The 20,286-nt window shown below is 42.3% G+C and overlaps 1 protein-coding gene across 1 annotated transcript; it reads left to right on the top strand.

Annotated features, from left to right (window-relative positions):
• The first annotated feature begins 2,479 nt into the window (after positions 1-2,479).
• Positions 2,480-20,155, top strand: smurf1 (SMAD specific E3 ubiquitin protein ligase 1). The gene is given in 19 exon segments (XM_079366582.1): positions 2,480-2,790; positions 10,407-10,445; positions 10,634-10,742; positions 10,951-11,000; positions 11,003-11,083; positions 11,172-11,237; positions 11,338-11,413; positions 11,579-11,790; positions 11,917-12,001; positions 13,118-13,264; positions 13,590-13,830; positions 15,785-15,888; positions 16,456-16,570; positions 16,657-16,835; positions 16,967-17,104; positions 17,198-17,318; positions 17,409-17,610; positions 18,367-18,442; positions 18,542-20,155. Coding segments are annotated over 19 exon segments (2,196 nt in total). The 5' UTR covers positions 2,480-2,735; the 3' UTR covers positions 18,642-20,155.
• The last annotated feature ends 131 nt before the right edge of the window (positions 20,156-20,286 follow it).

Genomic DNA, 20,286 nt, shown 5'->3' with positions numbered 1-20,286 from the left:
CACTGGAAGTACAGATGCTGCATTCAGGTGTCCAGTGTGTTTAAGTTGATGCAAACTACCGTCAACTTAAACATGCAGAGGTTGATAGCCTTTGCCAGAGCGACAATAACATCCAAACACACGGCCTGGTTGTAAGCTTGCATTTTGAGTTTGGAAATTGCACAATGGACAAGTGCATTGTGTACACTTCACTTTAGTTGTAAATCATCTCATGTCTCTTCCAATACCTTTGGTCAAAACTTGTTGCTGTCCTCGACCTCTGGGACAGTCTGTTAGGCTGTTCTAGCCCAATAGTGAATTTCTATTATACAGGGTGACTTTGTGAGCCCCTATATGAAGGGATAGAGAGAAAGTACAGGAAATAAATGAAAAGATTTCCAAGACGTTAGACAAGGCATACTGAGGAGATTGTTCAGAACAGATGTGCCAAGGTTGTAGGGACCAATAAATGTTTGGACCTTAGACGAGGTGGACTTTTTATAGCCACAGTACAATGTTTGATATGACTACAGTCAGCCTACACATGCTCACCTGAAGGCTTTACAGAATGACAGAACACACAGAGGACAGACGAGCGAGCATCGTGAATAAAAAGCAACAGCACCATCAACTGGCCATGAATGTTCATGATTTCGCATAGAAATCAAGAAGGTATGTCATCCTTTTTACTGACTGAAAATCAGAGTATTGCATGAAACACTCAAGCAAGGCTTCTGAAAAGCTGAGTATTTTATGATAAAATGGGAATAATGCCGTACCATATGCCAAGCAGTATGTGGCACTGGATATAAAATACATTACTTCAACATGGGGCTCTTCACATTTTTTTATAAAACATTGACAGGTGAAAACAAAGTTGTGCTTTAAATATGTTTATCTGAATTGTGTTACAGTTATTCAATTCCATTCTGACAAATATCCTAGCTTTTCAAACAACTGAGCTTGAATTAAAACTTTAATTTAGGAAAGTTTGCCTACTTTTACCTATTCAGGAGGAAATACAAATTTGCTTAAGATATTTGAACTTGGGATTTTTGTTATTGTTGTTTGTTATTTTAAAGTGTTAACATTTTATTATTTTTCAATCCTATGTAGGCTACTTTTCTTTTCTATATATTCATTTGGCCAACTAGTTGTTTCAATCGATTTAAACATCATTTTCAGCCCAGGTATCATCGGATAATCTGTAATTCATCTGTGATCCCACACAAATTAACGGTTCTTCTACCCAAACCCTTAAACAGACATTGAAAATAATATTAAAAAGACTTAAAGATAAACATCATCAGGTTCCAGGTGATGTAATGTGAGGATCTGACAGAGCTGTAAAAGACAAATACAATCAAATAATGCACATGCTCACCATAAAAAATCCAGAGGAGAGCATGACAAAGTCTTCTTTATAAGTTTGAACTGGGCGTTTATGTTAGTAGAGGCTTAACTAAAACGGCCACTTTGATTTATCTATGTTGACACACTAAGTTAATGCAGAGGGATCCAGACACATAAAAATAATAGAATAATACACATGCACTAAAAAAATCATTATCATACCAACAGATGTACATGAGTATTTGTGTGCACACACACATGCATGTGTTTGTGTGTGTAAACATACACAATACAAGTTGGAGTGAATAGATGTATTGCTGTTCATAAAGAAGACACTACGAAAACTCTAATAACACAAAACCAATACATACATGTGTTTCCTGTCAATTTCTGTTTGTTTTGTCTGAGAGAAAAAACAAGTTTGTGGAGCTCAGCAAGCCGTTTCCCTGCTTATATGGATTTACTAAGTCCTGTAAACAGACTGCTGACAGGGTCTATTGTTCTGCCAGCTAATAAAGTGGCCATGCAGCTAACCCCAATGCTGCTAAACAGCCAAATCCCTCAAACTATTATCCACCACCCACCCAACTTTCCTTAACCTTAAATGGAGCATACCTGTGTTTTAGTATTCTGCACATTCTTGACAAAAGCACAGCATAGGAGATGTGTCATCTTCAACATGATTACAATGCACTGACAACAAGTGAAAACTCAGGTGATAAAGGCAAATCAAAGAATGTGATATCTCAAGTACTGTTAAGGAGTTAAACATTGTAAAACTCTGAATTTAGATTAGAAATGGAACAACACAAGTGTGTGTGTGGGTTCATGTGATTTTGTGCATTTTTTTAGATTATGTGGGAGGAGAAAAGAATCATTAAGATGCATACATCTTTAACATTCATGCATTCTGACAAACTCTGTACATCTCTCTTCTTGTATGAATACTAGTATTTTCTGGAAGGCAATGTTTGGAGAGCTTGAATTAAGACAGATAGACACTATTGTTTTGTCTTTTAACAGTGTTTATACAGGGTATAATAAATAATAAAGTTGTCTATCTATCTATCTATCTATCTATCTATCTAGTAATTGGTTGATTCTCACGGGCACGCCCACGCTTCTAAGACGCGAGCACGTAAGGTTATACCCGTTAAGGACATGACGTCAGTACGTGCTTGAGCGAAAATGTTCTCTCGTGTTGTCGGATTTCGAGGGAGCGCAGGACTTTGCGATGAAATAACACGTTTTAAACCGTGAGGGAAAAGGAATCAACAAAATAAAACCGCATGTTTTTAAATTGAAGTTCGTCGTGTTCCCATTTAGTGGTGAAACGGTGTTTTTTTGGAAGCGGGGGGACTCCCAAAAGGGGAAGTTTGTGTGTGATCGTTTCTCCCGGAGTGATGTCGAATCCTGGGACTCGGAGGAACGGGTCCAGCATAAAAATCCGACTGACAGGTAACAAAAAACATTGCTTACAGGGCATGTTTGAACCCTTAGCTCTTATGTTACACCTGGTATAACTGTTGTAATGTCTTGATGTTTAAACACGGCATGATGTCGTTCAGACTCTCAGCTCTGCCGTTTGCCCAAACATCCGGTTTTTGTGTCAGCAGTACAAGTGCTAGCTCGTTAGCTGGGATGCTAACCCAAAATTTAAACCCAACAGAGCTGTCGAGAAGCGTTCCACTTTCCTTTTCTGCTTTTACAGTTTCGACACACCACATTTGTCCATAGTCTTGGTGACATTTTAAAGCACTACCTCTGGCAAAGTCAGAAACTTTTATCTGTTGTTAACTCTTCTCTAACGCTTGGCTAACAGTAACACCAGTGCTACCAGTGTTGACCGCTATCGCTTGCTAGCTACACCCATTTTTTTTCAGCAGACCACCAGTCAAACTCATCGCTCGACTTGAATGCGACAAGCTCAGTACCTTGTAAATAAAGGAAATATCTAAACACAGCCTGTCTTAAAAAAGCAGTAAGTCTGTAGATTTGACATGCTAGCCTAGATTAGCTGCGGCAGGATAAATGTCTTACCCGTTCAATTAAAAAAACCTTAAACACCTTTTTTTTTTCTTTTTTACCCCGAACTCGTCTCTAGTATTTTGATGTTTTTTTACGAGTCAGATTCGTTTCTGTGAGGCACATATAGGAGTCTCTTTCTTCTCACACACACACACGCTCACAGCTGGAACAATGGTTCTTACTGTAGCTAATGTTGCTCCACTGTGCACCCAGGGGCGTCTATTCAAATGGAAATGACCTCCCTGTGCTGCTGGGCAGACGCCATGTCCTCCCTCCTGATCCAAAGCGACGCAAACACACACACACACCTAAATGTTCCAGCTGGAAGACTAGATGTCTCCTAAACAGAGTGATAGCGCATGACATGTTTGATTTCTAAGGCATGTTTTTTGTTTTTAAGTAAAATGCTCAGTTACTGCTCTTCACACGTCTGCCACATGCTGTTTGTTTTCACACTACTACTACCCCCCCCCATTTCTGAACCTGGCTTCGAAAAATACAACACATGCAAACTAAACCCCATAATAATACTATTAAACACAGTAAGGGACATGGGTACAACTAAAAATTGGCCTACACGAAAATACAGAAAAGAAACTCAAGCAAGAAAACAGACAAGATGTTTTTTTTATTTTTTATAAAAAGCTTGGATAGATAGTTGGATGAACTTTATTGATCCCAAGTAATAACCCAATCCCAAATAACCTACGACATTTGTAAGTCTACATTCAGTTTCACTGAACGTAAACATACATTGAGTAGATTAACATGTGCAAAAAACAGTGGTGTTCTAAATTGCAAAAACATTTTTATCAACTATTAAATTGTTTGGTGGGTCAGTTTTACCAATGAATATAGTTTGTAGAAAATGGAAAACATCTTCTTTTTAACTTGTCCTGGGTTCACATCCCCCGCTCACATTTACTTCTTAGAGAGTGGCTCAGTGGGCCCAGGTGTGAGGTAACCAGTCACATTGATTTGGCTGAAGTTTCTCTGCCTCATCTTTTACTTTTGCTTAAGTTTATATCGCTCGCACTTTAATCCTTAAAAAGAATTGCAGGTTACTTTATTCATCCTTGAATGGTTTGCTTTGGTTACGTTTTATTGGGGGGGAAATGAAAGCAAGACTTGTTTTTAGTCATTTGTAGTTTCTCATGCAAAGAAATCTAGTTTAACGTCTAGCCGTGTATGAAAATGATTGAGGGTTTTTTTTTTAGGTCACATCGCTCATCCCTAGGTGAAATCTTCTGTCCGTGTGCTTTAAGAGAGCAAATATCAATTCTCTTTGATGACACGGAGGTGTAAAGAAAGGATACTCACCTTTATGAAAATGACATCAGAGAAGATTAGTTTTTTTCTTTGTAAATAACTGGTTTTGACAGAAGTTGGCATTTAATTGTGCACACTTCCTGATACTTAAACTGATATTATCCTCCAAAGCGTTTCAAACAGTCCACCGTGCTCTAAATAAACATTTGTGCTGTGCTTTGGTTCAAATATAACATGAATCAAGTACCAGACAAAGTTTCTGACCCTTTACAAACCAGCTCTCTCAGAACGCTCCTTTTTGGTGTGTGTCTCTTTAAATACAATGACCCGCAGTCACCCCTCTGTAGAGACAATAAAAATGGCGGACCTGCACAAAAGTCCATGGGTAGAGATATCAGGGGAGGGGAATTTCGTACCAGAATTCAACTTGTGATGCCAGAAACTGAGTAAATTTGAAACGGAGCATTTGTCTCTGTGTGGTCAGACTTATGCAGACCACAAACAAAGGTCTGGGCAGATTTATTTCAAATTCTGTGGGTCAGACACTCTGGTTACCCACACTCTGGTAAAAGTAGATTTTTCATAATATGTCCTTTTTAAGAGTAAACTTAATGGATTGTGTCCACATCAGTGTTAAAGAGACGACATTGGAACAGAAAGTGCTTAATTTAGAGTTTTCAATTATGGGCAAACAAAGCTTTATATGCAACACATCTTAATCAGTTTGTCTAATTAAATTTACAAGTAATTAAGAAAATAATGAATAAATTAATCAAGCAGGAAAAAAAGTAAGTGAACAAAAATCAGCAGTGTAATAATTCGGTCAGTGCTCTAACAGAGTAAATCAAAGATTTAGACTCTGGAGCCTCTGGTGAATTTATCAGACACTTGTGTTTGTGATGAGAGGAAACAGAGAAAGTGTTTGGATGTCTTAGACAGCTGTGTGTGTGTGTGTGTGTGTGTGTTTAAGTTATGTATTTGGGAGTAAACCTCTCACTGATTATTTCAGCCTGGATGCAAACAAAGGTCATTACCCCTGACTGTGCCCCGCCCCCTCAGGTATGAGTGGAATTCTAATTGGGTGAGGAATGTGCGATGAGCCAATGGGAGTGCAATGGTGCCTGGCTGGCCTGTGCTGTGTTTAGTCTGTCAGTGTGAGGCCTTGTTTGGCCTACATCAGAGAGGAGTGTGTGTCTGTGGCAGGGACACACACACACACAGACACACACCAGGAAGGTTTCATACTGGTTGAGACTAAATGGGTGTACATGGACATGCTTTAGCTGGCCAAGAGGTCATTTTAGTGTCTTTCTGTTGTTGAGCTTTTTGAGAGTTAGCATTTCTCAGCTTGTATCATGAAGAAAAGTCACTTTGAACACTTCCCAAACACTCGCTTTTAGTAAGAAATCATCAAAAAACATGTTGTGATTCCCTGTTAGAATCCAAGTGTTGTTTAATATTTGACATAGTGTTGCTCTTTTCAGTGGATATTAATGCTGGAATTAATGTTTTTTGCTATTGATGCTGTTTATATTACCTGTTTTACTGTTTTTTTGAGCTGCTGTAACACCTGAACTCCCCCCATGGGGGATCAATGTAGTTTATCCTTATTCTGTTTTATATATGCTAAGTTTTGATTTAAGAAACCCTGGGAATGAACACAGTATGTCTTGTAATGATATAAATAAGGCATGGCTCATTTCTTGGTCTAGCTTCAATCTTCATTTCCATGCTGCTGGTAAAGTTTGAATCCCAGACTTGTGGACGCACATTGTGGATAAAGGGCATGGAAAATAGAAAAAGAGTGTTTTTGTTTGGAAAATGAATGAGCTTTATTGTGTGTGTGGGGGGGGGGGAAATCCTGTCTAATGAATGAAAGTCTCAGTGATTCAGACGGATAACGTTGATTTGTTCGTGGAAGCGACACGTGCGGCGCGCGTTTCGATGCCAGGTAGGCAGATTAAATGAGTGACTTGTGAAAGAGCCCAACAAAGAGGCTACGTCAGGTACTGAAGTGACCTGGAGACGTATACGGACACAAACGGCAGCTCAGAGTGAAAGAGAAAGAAAAGAAGGGAAATCCCTGTTACCAAGAAAGCACCAGAAGCACTTTTAATCCTCTCACTTTCTGATCCAGCAGCATGTCTGCCAACGCACACAAACACTGTCACTAAAAGCTCATCGGACAATATTGCTCGTAGAAGCACATGAAGAAGAAGCGCACACCAGTCTGCTCCTTTTTTTTTTTTTAAACCACTTCCCTGTTAGTTCCCTGGAACTATTATACGTCCCCTTTTTTTCTTTTTTTTTTTGTGTGTGTGTGTTTGGCAGCGGACACACCGATCCGTTGGTCATCCTGCGTGTGTGTTTGGATGCCGGTGCGGGCCTTGTTATTAAGTAGGTGAGATATTTGCTCACGTGCCCCGCCGGCTCTCTCTCTCTGTTTTTTTGGAAGCTGAGAGGGGAGATTACATCGCAGTAAGATGGGGATCTTAGTTGCTTTAATTCCTTCCATCAGTTCTTATAACTTCAATTAATCAGTTCCACATGCAGACAGGACCATAGTATACAAAGTTTATTCATCAACGTAAAAGGACAAGAACAAAACCTTGAGAAGGAATGAAGAATGGGATGTGCAGAACAAGTGCAGAACAACACTTAAGATGCCGTGCATGAAATGAATCAGGGCTTTTAACACTTTATAAACGGCTTTAAAAAGTCACTTACAACGCCGAGGATTCAAGGTCTTTGGTCGAGTGTTTGGAGGGAAACAAAACGTTCAGTTGGAGCTGCTTTACTCTTTTTTTTTTTTTTTTTAATTATTATTTTTTAACAAAACCGGGACAGAATCAAAACGTTAAAACAAGACGAAGCGCGTAAAAAAACAACCCCCGACTCACTGAACACGAGGTGCAGCTCAGCTCGCAGCCCCCTCACAGACGGGCTGTTCTTAAACCCCTCACAGCTCGATGTACGATCACAGTGCAGTTTGCTGTGTTGTTGATGAACGGCACTTTTGCTGACGCGGGATTCTGTGTTTTTTCGGCAGAAGAGGAAGTTGTGGGTATTTAGATTGGGACAACTTTACCTGAGAAGCCCGCTGTCTTGCAGAACGACTTCATGTATCAGGATGTTGTAATTCATCACGTTGGGAACAAAATGATTTCATCAGCACTTCAACAATAAGGAAGCGGTGGTTGTGGTTCGTCCCAGAAGGATGGAAGTGTTCATGTCGCTTGTCTACACTTGTCGATGTGTTGATGCAGTGAGCAGAGAGTTTGTTACATCCTGTTTTGTTCTCCTAAAACTCGAGCGTTACGTTTTCAACTGGAGCAGGTTGCTCATGTGCCTCTGAGCGTTTTATAGCTGCTGTCATCACCAGACCAGCGTCCAGTTTGTCTCTCTGCTTAAAATGCAGGAGAAGCTAAGTAGCAACCAACCTCCTCAGAGAGTCCGAGGGAGCCGGTTGATTGTGCGAGAAACATGATGTGACTTTAAATGTAGCAGAGGAGCTGCTAGCGTGGCACAGAAGCAGCTCAGTGTGTCGTCCCCCCCCCCCCCCCCCCCCCCCGAACTGTTTCGGCTTGTTCCCCTCAAGATTGCATGAAAAGGATTCTTTCCCCTGCAGGCTCTGTCCAGCTCTCAGTTTTTTTTTAAAGGAGGGGAAGTAAAATGACAAAAAAGAACAACAACAAAAAAGAACAGTGCAGTGGGGTAAATTGAGGAGCAGCTGAGCTGTATCTCTCTGTGTCTTCACCAGGCACGACCTTGGCAGGATGAGGTCTTTCCTGAGACGCTGGGAAAGGCTCGGTCACACACTCGATGCCACAGAGGAAGCTGGTCAGGCGGTAGATAATGAAGAGAGAGAGAGTCCCTCATTTCTGCCAAACAGATTGGAGGGGTGTAAAGCAATGACAGTGGCAGAGGAAGTCATCCTTTAAAGCGGATGTAGGGGTAAATTAGAACCCCCCCCCCCCCCCCCCCCTCTGTGTGTCTTTGATTGTGTCTGTGTAGACACGGTGAGGTCTCGGTGAGGAATGTGTGAGTCAGGAGGAGGAGGAGGGACCCGCAGGGTTTTGATGAGGAAGAGCGACGGATATCCTGCAGCCAATCTAAACGGGCTTAATCACAGCGAAGAAATGCCAGACGAATGCACATCACCACACCAGCTAACCACATCCTGAAGCAACACCTAACTGACTAACTTCCTCAGTGGGCGTCCGGGCCCGACCAAATCACTGCAGATCAATGAGAGGGGGGGCTGTGATGGAGTGTGATCAGCTGCGTCTCCACCCGCTGAGACAGGATTTGAAAGTGGCGGGTTTATTTATTTATTTATTTATTTTATTATTATTTTAGTTCAACATCTGACTCTGTCATGATGGCCGCTGCCCTGCCCTCGTATCCTCAGACAGTTTTCACCTCCACAGGACATGTCCGCCTCTTTCCCTGTTAATATCGTGAGCTCTCGTAGCTCAAGATGTCGTCATGGGAATTATTCAAGTCGACAAAGAGGCTCGCCCGTTTAAAAAAAAACCCTAACGGACAAAAGTTGTGGCCAAGTCGAACTCGATTGCTGCTTCTGTGAGATCAGACTTTACACCAGAGTGCAAGCCGGACACAGGACCTGTGCCGTTAATACATGAAACCCTATTTAAAGCCCTGGCAGATTAACACAGGAGGAAACGGAGACTTTAATAATTCAACCCATCGTGGGGACAAACCCCCCCACCACCTCCTCCTCCGTCCTGCCTCGCCTCTTGCTCTTCTTCCACCTCATTAGTCAGCCTCGTCTTTAAAAAGAAGAGCAGGCGAATAGAGACGAGAGGTTTTTTTTTTTTTTTTTTTTTTTTTCTCCTGTCACATTTCCCCCCTCTTGTTTCAGACCACTGTACGAGTCCATGGACTTCTACTAAACGTGACCGTGTGGAGCTTTAAGGAGAGAAGTGACTATAAGTGCCGGTGCATTCAGTCCCACGCTCCTCACTGAGGCATCGCTTCCGACATCAGTCATCCAGTCGAGCGATAAAAACAATGATCAAGAGGCTTTATCATCGGAATACTATCTTCACCCAACAACACAGGAGTCACAGCTCTTAAGAAGAGTTTACACCCAGAGCTCATTCTTCCACATGTTTTTGTTTGTTCTTTGACCATGTTCGGGCTCCAGTGGAGGCGTCATCATTGTGATCGCTCAGATGTTTGAACACAAAAACACAAAGGTTGTTTTGGCTCAGTCGGCACACCGCAACTTATAATGACGACTTGTGACCGGCCGGACTCGGCTGTGCTTCATTTTTTTAAAAAGGGAGCGTGCTGTTGGGGGGAAGCCGCGTTCGCTCATCTGCTTCCAGAGACACGTGACGCCACGAGAACACAACAAAAAAGAAACACGCACACGACAGGCCCGATACTTTAGCACACTTTTACATGTTCACAAAGTGTTGGTCAGTCTGAGTTCGGCTCTCTGAAGGCACAACGATGATGTGGCAGCGGAGGCATTCTGCCACTATTAGTGGGCGGCTCGTGTGTGTGTGTGTGTGTGGTGCGTGCGTAAGGATCCTGACCTCAGCCTCTATACTTTACTGCTGTCTCCTGTCTGCATGTCACATAACTTCTCCTGCTCGTTTCCATCTTCTGGCATTCAGACGTACTTCTCCTCACACACGTTCTGTGTTTGCACCGCATGCCTCTTGTAGCAGCCTACACACTGCGACCAACATTTCCATATTTCTCTGTGTGGCATTTTTGTTCATAACCGTTTTCTCTTTTTACAGTATTATGTGCCAAAAACCTCGCAAAGAAAGACTTCTTTCGTAAGTACCTCCTTTTAATATGTGCACAAATCTTTATGAACATTTCCATGTTGGGTGTACATAATGAGATGATGGGAGTGGGTCATTCAGATCTTTCCGCAGATCTGAAGCAAATTTTTGTCGAATGCTTCTTTGTGATTTAATGAACTGGATGCAGACGGCTAACGTGTGAATGGTTTTCCCTGCAGGCCTTCCAGATCCTTTTGCCAAGGTGGTGGTGGACGGATCAGGTCAATGCCACTCTACAGACACAGTCAAGAGCACACTGGACCCCAAATGGAATCAGCACTACGACCTGTGAGTCTCCTGCACCCCCTACATCTGTAAACATGTCATTACTGAATCCGCCCTGTTACTTTTCTAAAAGCTGGAGTTATAAGAAAAGGATTGAAATTCAAAGTGAAAAACAAAAGTGAAACGTGCTTGGGGTTTCATCGTGTGAGTGTGCCCAGACTTTGTTTTGAAACAGACCTGTGAGAACTTTTTTTTTTTTTTTTTTCCCCAGTTACATTGGAAAGACAGACTCCATCACCATCAGTATATGGAACCACAAGAAGATCATAAACGACAGGGGGCGGGCTTCCTGGGCTGCATAAGACTTCTTTCAAACGCCATCAGCAGGCTAAAAGACACAGGATGTAAGTGTGTCTTCATGTGTGTCGTTTTAAATGAACACACAAACACACTAACACAAAAGCTGACTGTTTGCTTTTTTATTCCTTCCAGACCAGCGTCTCGATTTATGTAAACTGAACCCCTCGGACAGTGATGCAGTCCGGGGGCAGATTGTCGGTAAGATTTGACACCAGGACACACGGTTTAAACTCTTCTGTTTGCATTGTTCATGAGTCGATCTGATCCTCTCTGATCTTTACTACCGGTCTGTTTCCAGTGAGCTTACAAACACGAGACCGCATCGGCAGCGGAGGTCCGGTAGTGGACTGTAGAGGACTGTTGGAAAACGATGGGTGAGTGATGTAATAAATACAAATCATCCATTGTCAGCTAAAAGCAAGTGGTTGGTTCTGTAGCTATCATTATTACTTGTGTTATCATTTCCTTATTTCTGAGCTCCAAATCTAAAATTAGTAGTTGAGTAATTATTTCATGTTTGTGTGTGACTGGGTATGCAGGCCTGTGTTCGAGGGATGCTTCAGTGAAGAGCCGCTTCCCTACTCGGACCCCACCGGTGCAGCGGGGGGCGGGAACTGTCGTCTTGACTCGCCCAGTCAGGAGAACCGTCTTCAAACGCAGCGAATCAGAGGGCAGGACTCGCGAGGCCATGGCCACACACCACAGAACAGACCCCACGGGCACCAACCGCCTGACCTCCCCGAGGGATACGGTAAGTCAAACAGAACTGATATGTTACACCATCTTCTGATTCTTGCTCTTATATGAACAGCTGGTCTTTTGTTGCCTTTTCGAAAAAAGGCCCATTACGTCTGTTCTTTTTTTTTTTTTTAAACAGAGCAGAGAACAACAGTACAGGGCCAGGTCTACTTTCTTCACACACAGACGGGTGTCAGCACCTGGCACGACCCCCGGATACCACGGTATGAACACACAACCACTTCACCTCTGTCGAAGCTAAGCAGCACATAGAAAGGAGACGAACCTTGAATAAACTCTGTTGACAAACTGGGTCATTGCAGCAGCAGAGGAGCGGGTCATAAAGGAGAATTTAACACAAAGACAGTACATTACACAGGGTCCCCTCTGTTCTGCACTCTGTTTGTGTTCCTGTTTGTTTGGTCCTTTGCATATTACATCCTTGTTTCATTAAATTTAGGTTAAAAAAATTGAGTTCAAACGTGATGAATTACAATTAAAAATAGAAAAAATAGGATTAAATGTCATAAATTAAACATACAGTGTATGTGGGTAAGCTGAGTGTCTATCAACCCACAAAATTTGAAATAAATCCATCCAGTCATTTGTTGTTTGTGGTCTGCATAAGTCTGACCACACAGAGAAAAATGCTCTGTTTCAAATTTTGTGACATCACAAGTTGGATTCTGGTAAGAAAATCTCCTCCCCTCCCCTGATATCTAATCCTATGGACCCCACCTCCAGCCTAGAGCAAAACTTTTGTGCAGGTCCGTCATTTTTATTGTCTCTACAGAGGAGCGATGTCTACCAGGATAACTCGGTCATAACATTTAAAGAGACACACACACCAGAACGAAGTGTTCTGAGAGAGCTGGTTTCTACTGGGTCACAAACCTCCTCTGCTGCTTGACTCGTGTAATATTTGGACCAAAGCACAGCACAGATGTTTCATTAAGAGCACAGGGGGACTGGTTAAAAAGAGGTATCATATGTCCCCTTTAATGGAGAGGTCTCAGAGTGAGGGGGCTGCTTACAGCGAGTTTTGGTGTTTGGGCCCGGGACTTGGCAACTCGGGTTCCCAACCCAAGTCCCTTCAGACTGAGCTACTGCCGCCCTAAATATTGATATTTTAATTTAATGTTTGCCAAGCTGCCTCTCTGCCTCCTTCACTTGAACATCTGTAGATTATTTAAAACTTTAGTAGTACTATCGGATGTTATTGATCATTTCAATAAAATCGATTGTGTCTTTTAAAACCCATTGGATTGAGAAGTGTCTGAAAGCTTTGACAGCCTCAGCCTGTGTTGGAGTCTCACTGTGGTTACGTATCACCCGAGCAGGGATCTGGCCAGCGTGAGCTGCGAAGAGCTTGGGCCGCTGCCAGTTGGCTGGGAGGTCCGAAGCACCGTGTCTGGCCGGATCTACTTTGTGGATCACAACAACCGGACCACTCAGTTCACAGACCCGCGTCTACACACTATCATCAGGTACAACTTTCCCACGCTCTCGACCTTTTGGAACCATCTCCTGAACCCTCCACTAACAAAAAAAAAAAAAAGAAATCCACCTACACCTGAGCGCAGACATCGCTGCTACATCCAAAATAAGTGGTTTCAAGACTAATCTGTCGTTAATCTAATCTCTCACTGGACTCATTCTGCTTCTAACATGACCTACTAACAGTCGGCGCTGTTAATGATGCACAATTGTGCGATTTACAAAAATGTGGCTTCAGAGTACTTTTAACTGCTGTGGCTAATCCTGCCTGCTCTTTTTCTTCCCCTCACTCTCTTCTCTCTTCCCTCCTTTTAGCCAGCAATCCCAAGCAAAGGATTCCTCCCAAGCCCCCCAGATGGATGTTGGGGGCGAAGAGGTGGGAGGTGGAGGTGTGGGCGGCGGTGGAGGAGGAGTAGGAGGGGGAGAAGGAGACGTAGCAGCGCGATACGAGAGAGACCTAGTCCATAAGCTAAAGCTGCTCCGACACGAGCTGTCCCTGCAGCAGCCTCAGGCAGGACACTGTCGCATCGAGGTGTCGCGAGAGGAGATCTTTGAGGTGAGTGCAAAGGTCAAACCGGGAAAGGAAAAAAAAAAAGAGAAATCACAACATTAGTCGAACATGGTCAGTACATAACACAGATCCACATCCAATGTTAGTTCCAGTGTTTACACTCCAGGGACCCCTCGTATGGATGAAGAGTAAATTTATTCGGGCTTTTAAATCTCAGAGCACTGAAATGATCATTGACAAACTGTTCGAGACTTCTCTAGAAAAACAAGAAAAACTCCCCGCTGGGAGCAGCAGTTCAAATGCCACAACTTCAGTTCCAAGTTAAAAAAAAAAAAAAAAAAACCTACTGAATGGCCTACTGTTTTCCATTCGAGTGTCTGATGAAGTCAAAAGTTTGTTTTTAAAGTCAACACGACCATGCATTGGGAAAAAAAGGCATTTATTAAAACAGTTTAAAAGAGAGTGCCTTGGTGTTTGTCTAATACTTTTTTATTTTTGTAAATTAATAGAAACCGTAAAGCAAACAGTTGGTCCTGTATTCAGATATACTGTGCAGCGAGATGACAGCACAACAAAGACATTATACTCTCCATAATTTTTTTTTTCTCTTTTTTTTTGGGCTGACTTTCTTAAACCTTAAGTATTTGAAGTGTTGCGTCGTCTTTTCTCCATCAACTCTCACCCCGTCATCGATCGTGCAGCTGGTTTCTGCTCCACGTTAGTAATGTTACAGCATGCTGTTAGTCTGCTGCTGTAAGTTCCTGTTCGTCCGAGTCACACTGAAAAGTGCGCCGCAACATTGCACCGATAAATCGTCGAGGAAGAACAGTCAACACATTCATCGAAATGTTTTGTTACCTCAAGAGTTTTTCTACGATTTCATGTTTTTACATCGGAAAAGATTCCCGAACACTGACTTAAAGTTTAGGAAGCGCTCCTTCCTGCAGTTTTGTGTAGCAGGATTAAAAAAAAAGAAACAGAACGTCTGTAAAATCAGAACGTCTGTTAGTCGCAGGTCGTTGTTCTGTACTTCACTGCCCTCAGTGTTACTGGATTGCAAACTCCACATGTTGAAAACAGATGTTACCAGAAAGAGCTGCACAGAAACTGCTGTGGACTGAACGCTCTGGATTTCCTCAAGCAGGAAGACCGTTAAACCCTCTCAGAGACCCCCGAAATCCAGACTGCCTCTGACATTGAGGATTTTCAGGTGCTTATAAAACATTGTAATGTTAAAAGGAAGTGTGGTGTAGGTGTCCATGTTCCTTTCAGAATTCAGGATTATGCTCACTGGAGGGAATGGAGCAGTTTTGGCAGACTAAATAAAATTTTTCTGAACTTGTTCTGAAGTTTTTTTTGGAAAGAAGAAGAGGAGCGTTCAATCTCAGGAACTCTTGACCTAAAATCTGATTCCTCTACAATCATTTTCTACCTCATTGCCGAAAGTCTCAGTAAAGTCGCACGCACCCTTTCAGGATTTTACAAGCACAAGTTTAAAAAAAAAGATATAGAATAGAGATCCCCTTCATCAATTTAATCACCTCTCTCCACTCTATGGATGAAATACTTCAAAAGAAGAAGTGGGAGGAAAACGTTGGGGAAAAAGAGATTGCTATAATCACATAGATTTAAAAGTATTTTTTTGTTTGTCTGAGTCTCTCTGCAGACTTCATGTACTGTCCCCGTGTTTCTCCTCTTCTCTGAATATGCTGACACGTCCTCGCTCTCGCGCGCTCTGTGGAGTCAAAAAACAATCAAAGTGTTTGCACAGGAGCTATGAAAGCAGTGTGAACTAAGTGGGTAGTTGTGAAAGTTTTCCTTCGCACAGACGCATCCACAGTGTTTGACTCACACAGTCACAAACACCTTTTTGAGTCACCTTCTCTCTGGAGCAGCAGGTTGTGCTTCATAAACAATAACAGGACATCCAGGGGTCTAAAGGGGCCGGGGGCGGGGTTTGCTCACAAGGTCTTCATTTGTGGTGTGTTTTCTGTGTTAGGAGTCATATCGGCAAATAATGAAGATGAGGCCTAAAGACCTGAAGAAGCGCCTGATGGTGAAGTTCAGAGGAGAGGAGGGTCTGGATTACGGGGGAGTGGCCAGGTAAGAGTTCATCTCCCGTGTGATGTCATCGCCGTTGAACGTCTGTAAATCTGGTCACTGTACTTAACTTACTCTGGAGGGAAAGTTCAAATGGATGTGTGCTGCAGGCGTACATTTACGTCATAACCACGACTTTAGTATCACTGTAAAAGATCGACAGTGATTCTCCCCGGACAGCTGAGGATGAAAACAGTCCACGCCTTTAGATTCTTATGAAAGATGCGGTTATTAAGCTTTCCCCCGGTTCAGGCTGTGATTGGTTGACTGCGGCTTCGGCCACTCCAAAAGACACAATGAGTAGGTTTTCTCACACTAGGCCCGAGTTGTCCCGTACCAAGCTTCAGCGTGATTGGATAATATAGTTTAATAAATAACAGTGTAAAGAGCAGTGACACTTCAATGGATGCTTCAAAATATTTTCCAGAGTCTTAAATTGATCAACTGAAGGATTTGGCTCCCTCTGTATGCATTCATGTTTAACTTCTACTCCTAAGAGTTAGTCAGTTTGTCGTTGCAGCTCCTTTTCGTCTTTTGTTAACATGTTTTTGTTTGGTTTTTTTTCTTCAGGGAGTGGCTGTACCTGCTGTGTCATGAAATGTTGAACCCTTATTACGGCCTGTTCCAGTACTCCACAGACAACATCTACACACTACAGATCAACCCCGACTCGTCCATTAACCCTGTGAGTACACGCACCAACAAACACGGCGGACTAAAGGAGGGACTCTCTCCTGATCACGCGCCTCACTTCTTCCTTTCTTCTTTCAGGACCACCTGTCGTATTTCCACTTTGTGGGTCGAGTCATGGGCCTGGCAGTATTTCACGGTCACTACATCAACGGGAGCTTCACTCTGCCCTTCTACAAACAGCTACTCGGCAAACCCATCCAGCTCAACGACCTCGAGACCACCGACCCCGAGCTGCACAAGAGCCTCGTCTGGATACTGTGAGTGAACGCGCGCCTGACCGCACATGAACTGTTGCTCATTCCCCCCCCCCCCCCCCCCCCCCCCCCCCCCCCCCCCTCCGCTGTTCCCTTTTCAAGTGTTTTAAGTATTGCGTTTCATGCTTGTGCAGAGAGAACGACATCACTTCAGTCCTCGACCACACGTTCTGCGTGGAGCACAATGCCTTCGGGAAGTTTTTACAGCATGAACTCAAACCCAACGGTCGCAATATCCCCGTCACTGAGGAGAACAAGAAAGAATATGTCAGGTAAGAACAGTTTTTCGGTTTGCACACAGATTGCAAACACAATGCTTTTGTAAATATTTGTATTTAAAACTGCATTGACTGTGTGTCTTTCAGACTTTATGTGAACTGGAGGTTTATGCGAGGAATTGAAGCCCAGTTTCTGGCTCTACAGAAGGGATTCAGTGAGCTCATCCCCCAGCATCTCCTTAAACCTTTCGACCATAAAGAACTGGAGGTACGTGTGCCGTCACCCCCAAAAATAAAAACAAAAAAACAAGCCTTTCTTTTTCTTCATCTTAACACCTCCGCCCTCTCTCCCTACCAGCTCATCATCGGCGGTCTGGGGAAAATCGACCTGGCGGACTGGAAGACGAACACCCGCCTGAAGCACTGCACGAGCGAGAGCAACGTGGTGCGGTGGTTCTGGCAGGCAGTGGAGGCCTTCAGCGAGGAGAGGAGAGGACGCCTCCTGCAGTTTGTCACCGGCTCCACCAGGGTCCCTCTACAGGGCTTCAAAGCGTTGCAGGGTGGGTCATGGACTTTCTCAGAGAGGTTTAAATGGATATAATAAATGACAACAGCGTATAAAATAATGAAAAATTAAGCCGAGATATTTAAAAAAAAAAAGTATATTCTTAGACAGCCTTGATAACACGAATAAATGCACCTAAGATGAGGTTAGAATTAGAATGCCTTTATTGTCATTATACAATTTTACAACAAAATTATTTGGCGTTACCTTAAAGTGCACACAGCTAAAAAACAAGAATATTAAAAATAAAAAAATTAAGTAACTAATAAATGTCAGATGAATTATGTATGGTAAAGTTATTTACAGGTAGCAGAATAATAAATTACAAGTAAATATTGTGTAGTGTGAAATGTAAACTATCGCAGAAATATGAAAATATAAATATTGTACGATAGAAGTAAATAGTTGAAGATTTATAAAAGTATAAACATTGAACAGAATGAAATGTAGAATATTGCAGAAATATAAAAGCACAATACAAAGGTTGGTGGTAGATTAAGGCTTTTGCCGTTTAACAAGATACATCTTCAAGCATAACTCGGGCAAATGCAAAACACATCAGAATCTTAACTATGTTAGACTGGACGCTACAGGGAGGGCGCTAAAGATGCTAATCAGGGTTTGACTTAAAATACTGAGCGCTTTGGCTGATGTATGGGAACCTTTAGAACCCAGTGTGTGCTTTGACTGTACAAAGACTGATGTGAGTAGAGCAGTGATAACTAGAATGTATGTGTGTAAGGTTCTACAGGTTCTGCAGGACCAAGACTCTTCACCATTCATTTGATAGACGCCAACACAGACAACCTGCCCAAAGCTCACACGTGGTAAGGACACACTCAAAACGATGCTGGAGTATTTAAGAGCCTAAAATTGTGTTAACAAAAAAGCAGAAAGTTTCACCTTTTCTCCTTCTTGGTCTGCAGTTTTAACCGGATAGACATCCCTCCCTACGAGTCTTATGAGAAACTTTACGAGAAACTGCTGACGGCTGTGGAGGAGACCTGCGGCTTCGCTGTCGAGTGATGAATCCAACAACCGAAAACCTACATACACCAGTTACACTTGCGCTTGCACTTGCACACAACTATTTGACGTTTTACATACAGTATATAGACAAAAAAACACACACACACATCAACAGAATATCACGTATACACGGAGTATACGGAGCAGCCAAGCATCACAAGGACAAACAAAAAAACCCTCGCCACCTCTTCACCGCTGAACCTTGGGGGGTTACGGAGGAAGCACAGCAGGAGGGGGAAAAAAACCCAGAAAAAAAAGTTTTAAAATGTTTTCAGATGTTTTGAAGAAACATTTTTATCCTTCAGTTTTAACAAGCTATGATGTCATTCTTCAGAATGTCCGCCCTGGACGGAATCGGCCAATCACACACAAGCCTGTGAACATTTAAAAAAAACAGGAACATGTGAAGAACAAGGCGGCGATCGATTGTCTTTCTGTCTGACAAGCTGATTGATTGACCAGTATTCATGCATCATGATTAACCACTGTTGTGTATCAGAATGTGTGCATGTTTGTTAGGTTTCAGTATGAAAGTGAGACTATTTGTGTGTGCGTGTGTGTTTGTGTCCGTCTGCGAGCGCCCGGTTACGCTGTAAAAATGATCAAATGCTCCTCTGTTTGTTAGCTTTTTGTCTCCTCTGTTTGTATCTGCGACCACTCTGATCCACTCTGATATTTTTATTATTTATTACTAAGTGATTACTGACCAAGCTGCTATATGCTCCACAGAGAGCCCACACTAATCTCTTCATCCCCCTCCCTCAAAATAATTAAAGGGGTCAAATTCACTCAAAAAATCAAGTAATCCAAATGAGCATTAATGCATCTTTTAAACATTTTAAGCATTCATATTTTTATAGAGAAATACTCTTGTCAATGTATGAGAACTGTATGTGTTTTGGTGTTTTAAATGCTATTTTTGCATTTATTTCACGTGAAAGGGATTGATCTCCCCCAGCCCTAATTTTCAAAATCTAACTCTTAAGTTATGGAGACGGAGAGGTCGAAAGGTTTTTTTAAACAAAATGAGCCATGAGGAAAAGTAGAAAGCAGTCACCTTCAGGATTTTTTTTTTTTGGGGGGGGGGGGGGGGGTGTATGTGACATGTATGATAAAATCTCAGAAGCCTTTCATACACGTATCATGATCCATTTCATCCATCTTTTTCTTTTGTGGCCCTGATGTTTCATCGCCTCTCTCTTTTTCTCCATAGCCTGATCGTTAGAGGAAGTAGTCTTTGTTTGAGACCACCATGAATGAACAAAATTCTCTTTGCAGTCATTAATTCCTCCGTAGACGTGAATGAAATCAAAGAAACAAAAATGTGGAAGGGGTTATGATCTGTTTTCGAACGAGTATTGAAGACTGTTACGCAGTATCGATTCAATCTGCATTTTATAGGTTCTGAGTTCACTGTGTAATGGATGCAAGAGTATTGTAACTTACTATGTACTAAACATTTATGAAAAAATACAATGTAAATAAGATTATATTAAAAGAAATTGAAAATACATTACTTGTTTTATGTGCATTATTTTGTATCGATGTCATGATAAAATTGTCCAAATGAACTGTATAAAACTGCATGTAATAAGTGTTAACTTACTTAATAAGTGCAGTGTGAAGTTGTGGGTTTACATTG

The sequence above is a fragment of the Symphodus melops genome, assembly GCF_947650265.1.
Source record: "Symphodus melops genome assembly, chromosome: 17".
Taxonomy (NCBI): domain Eukaryota; kingdom Metazoa; phylum Chordata; class Actinopteri; order Labriformes; family Labridae; genus Symphodus; species Symphodus melops.
Note: the sequence above shows the minus strand (reverse complement) of the source record. Positions and strands in the feature narration are given on the sequence as shown.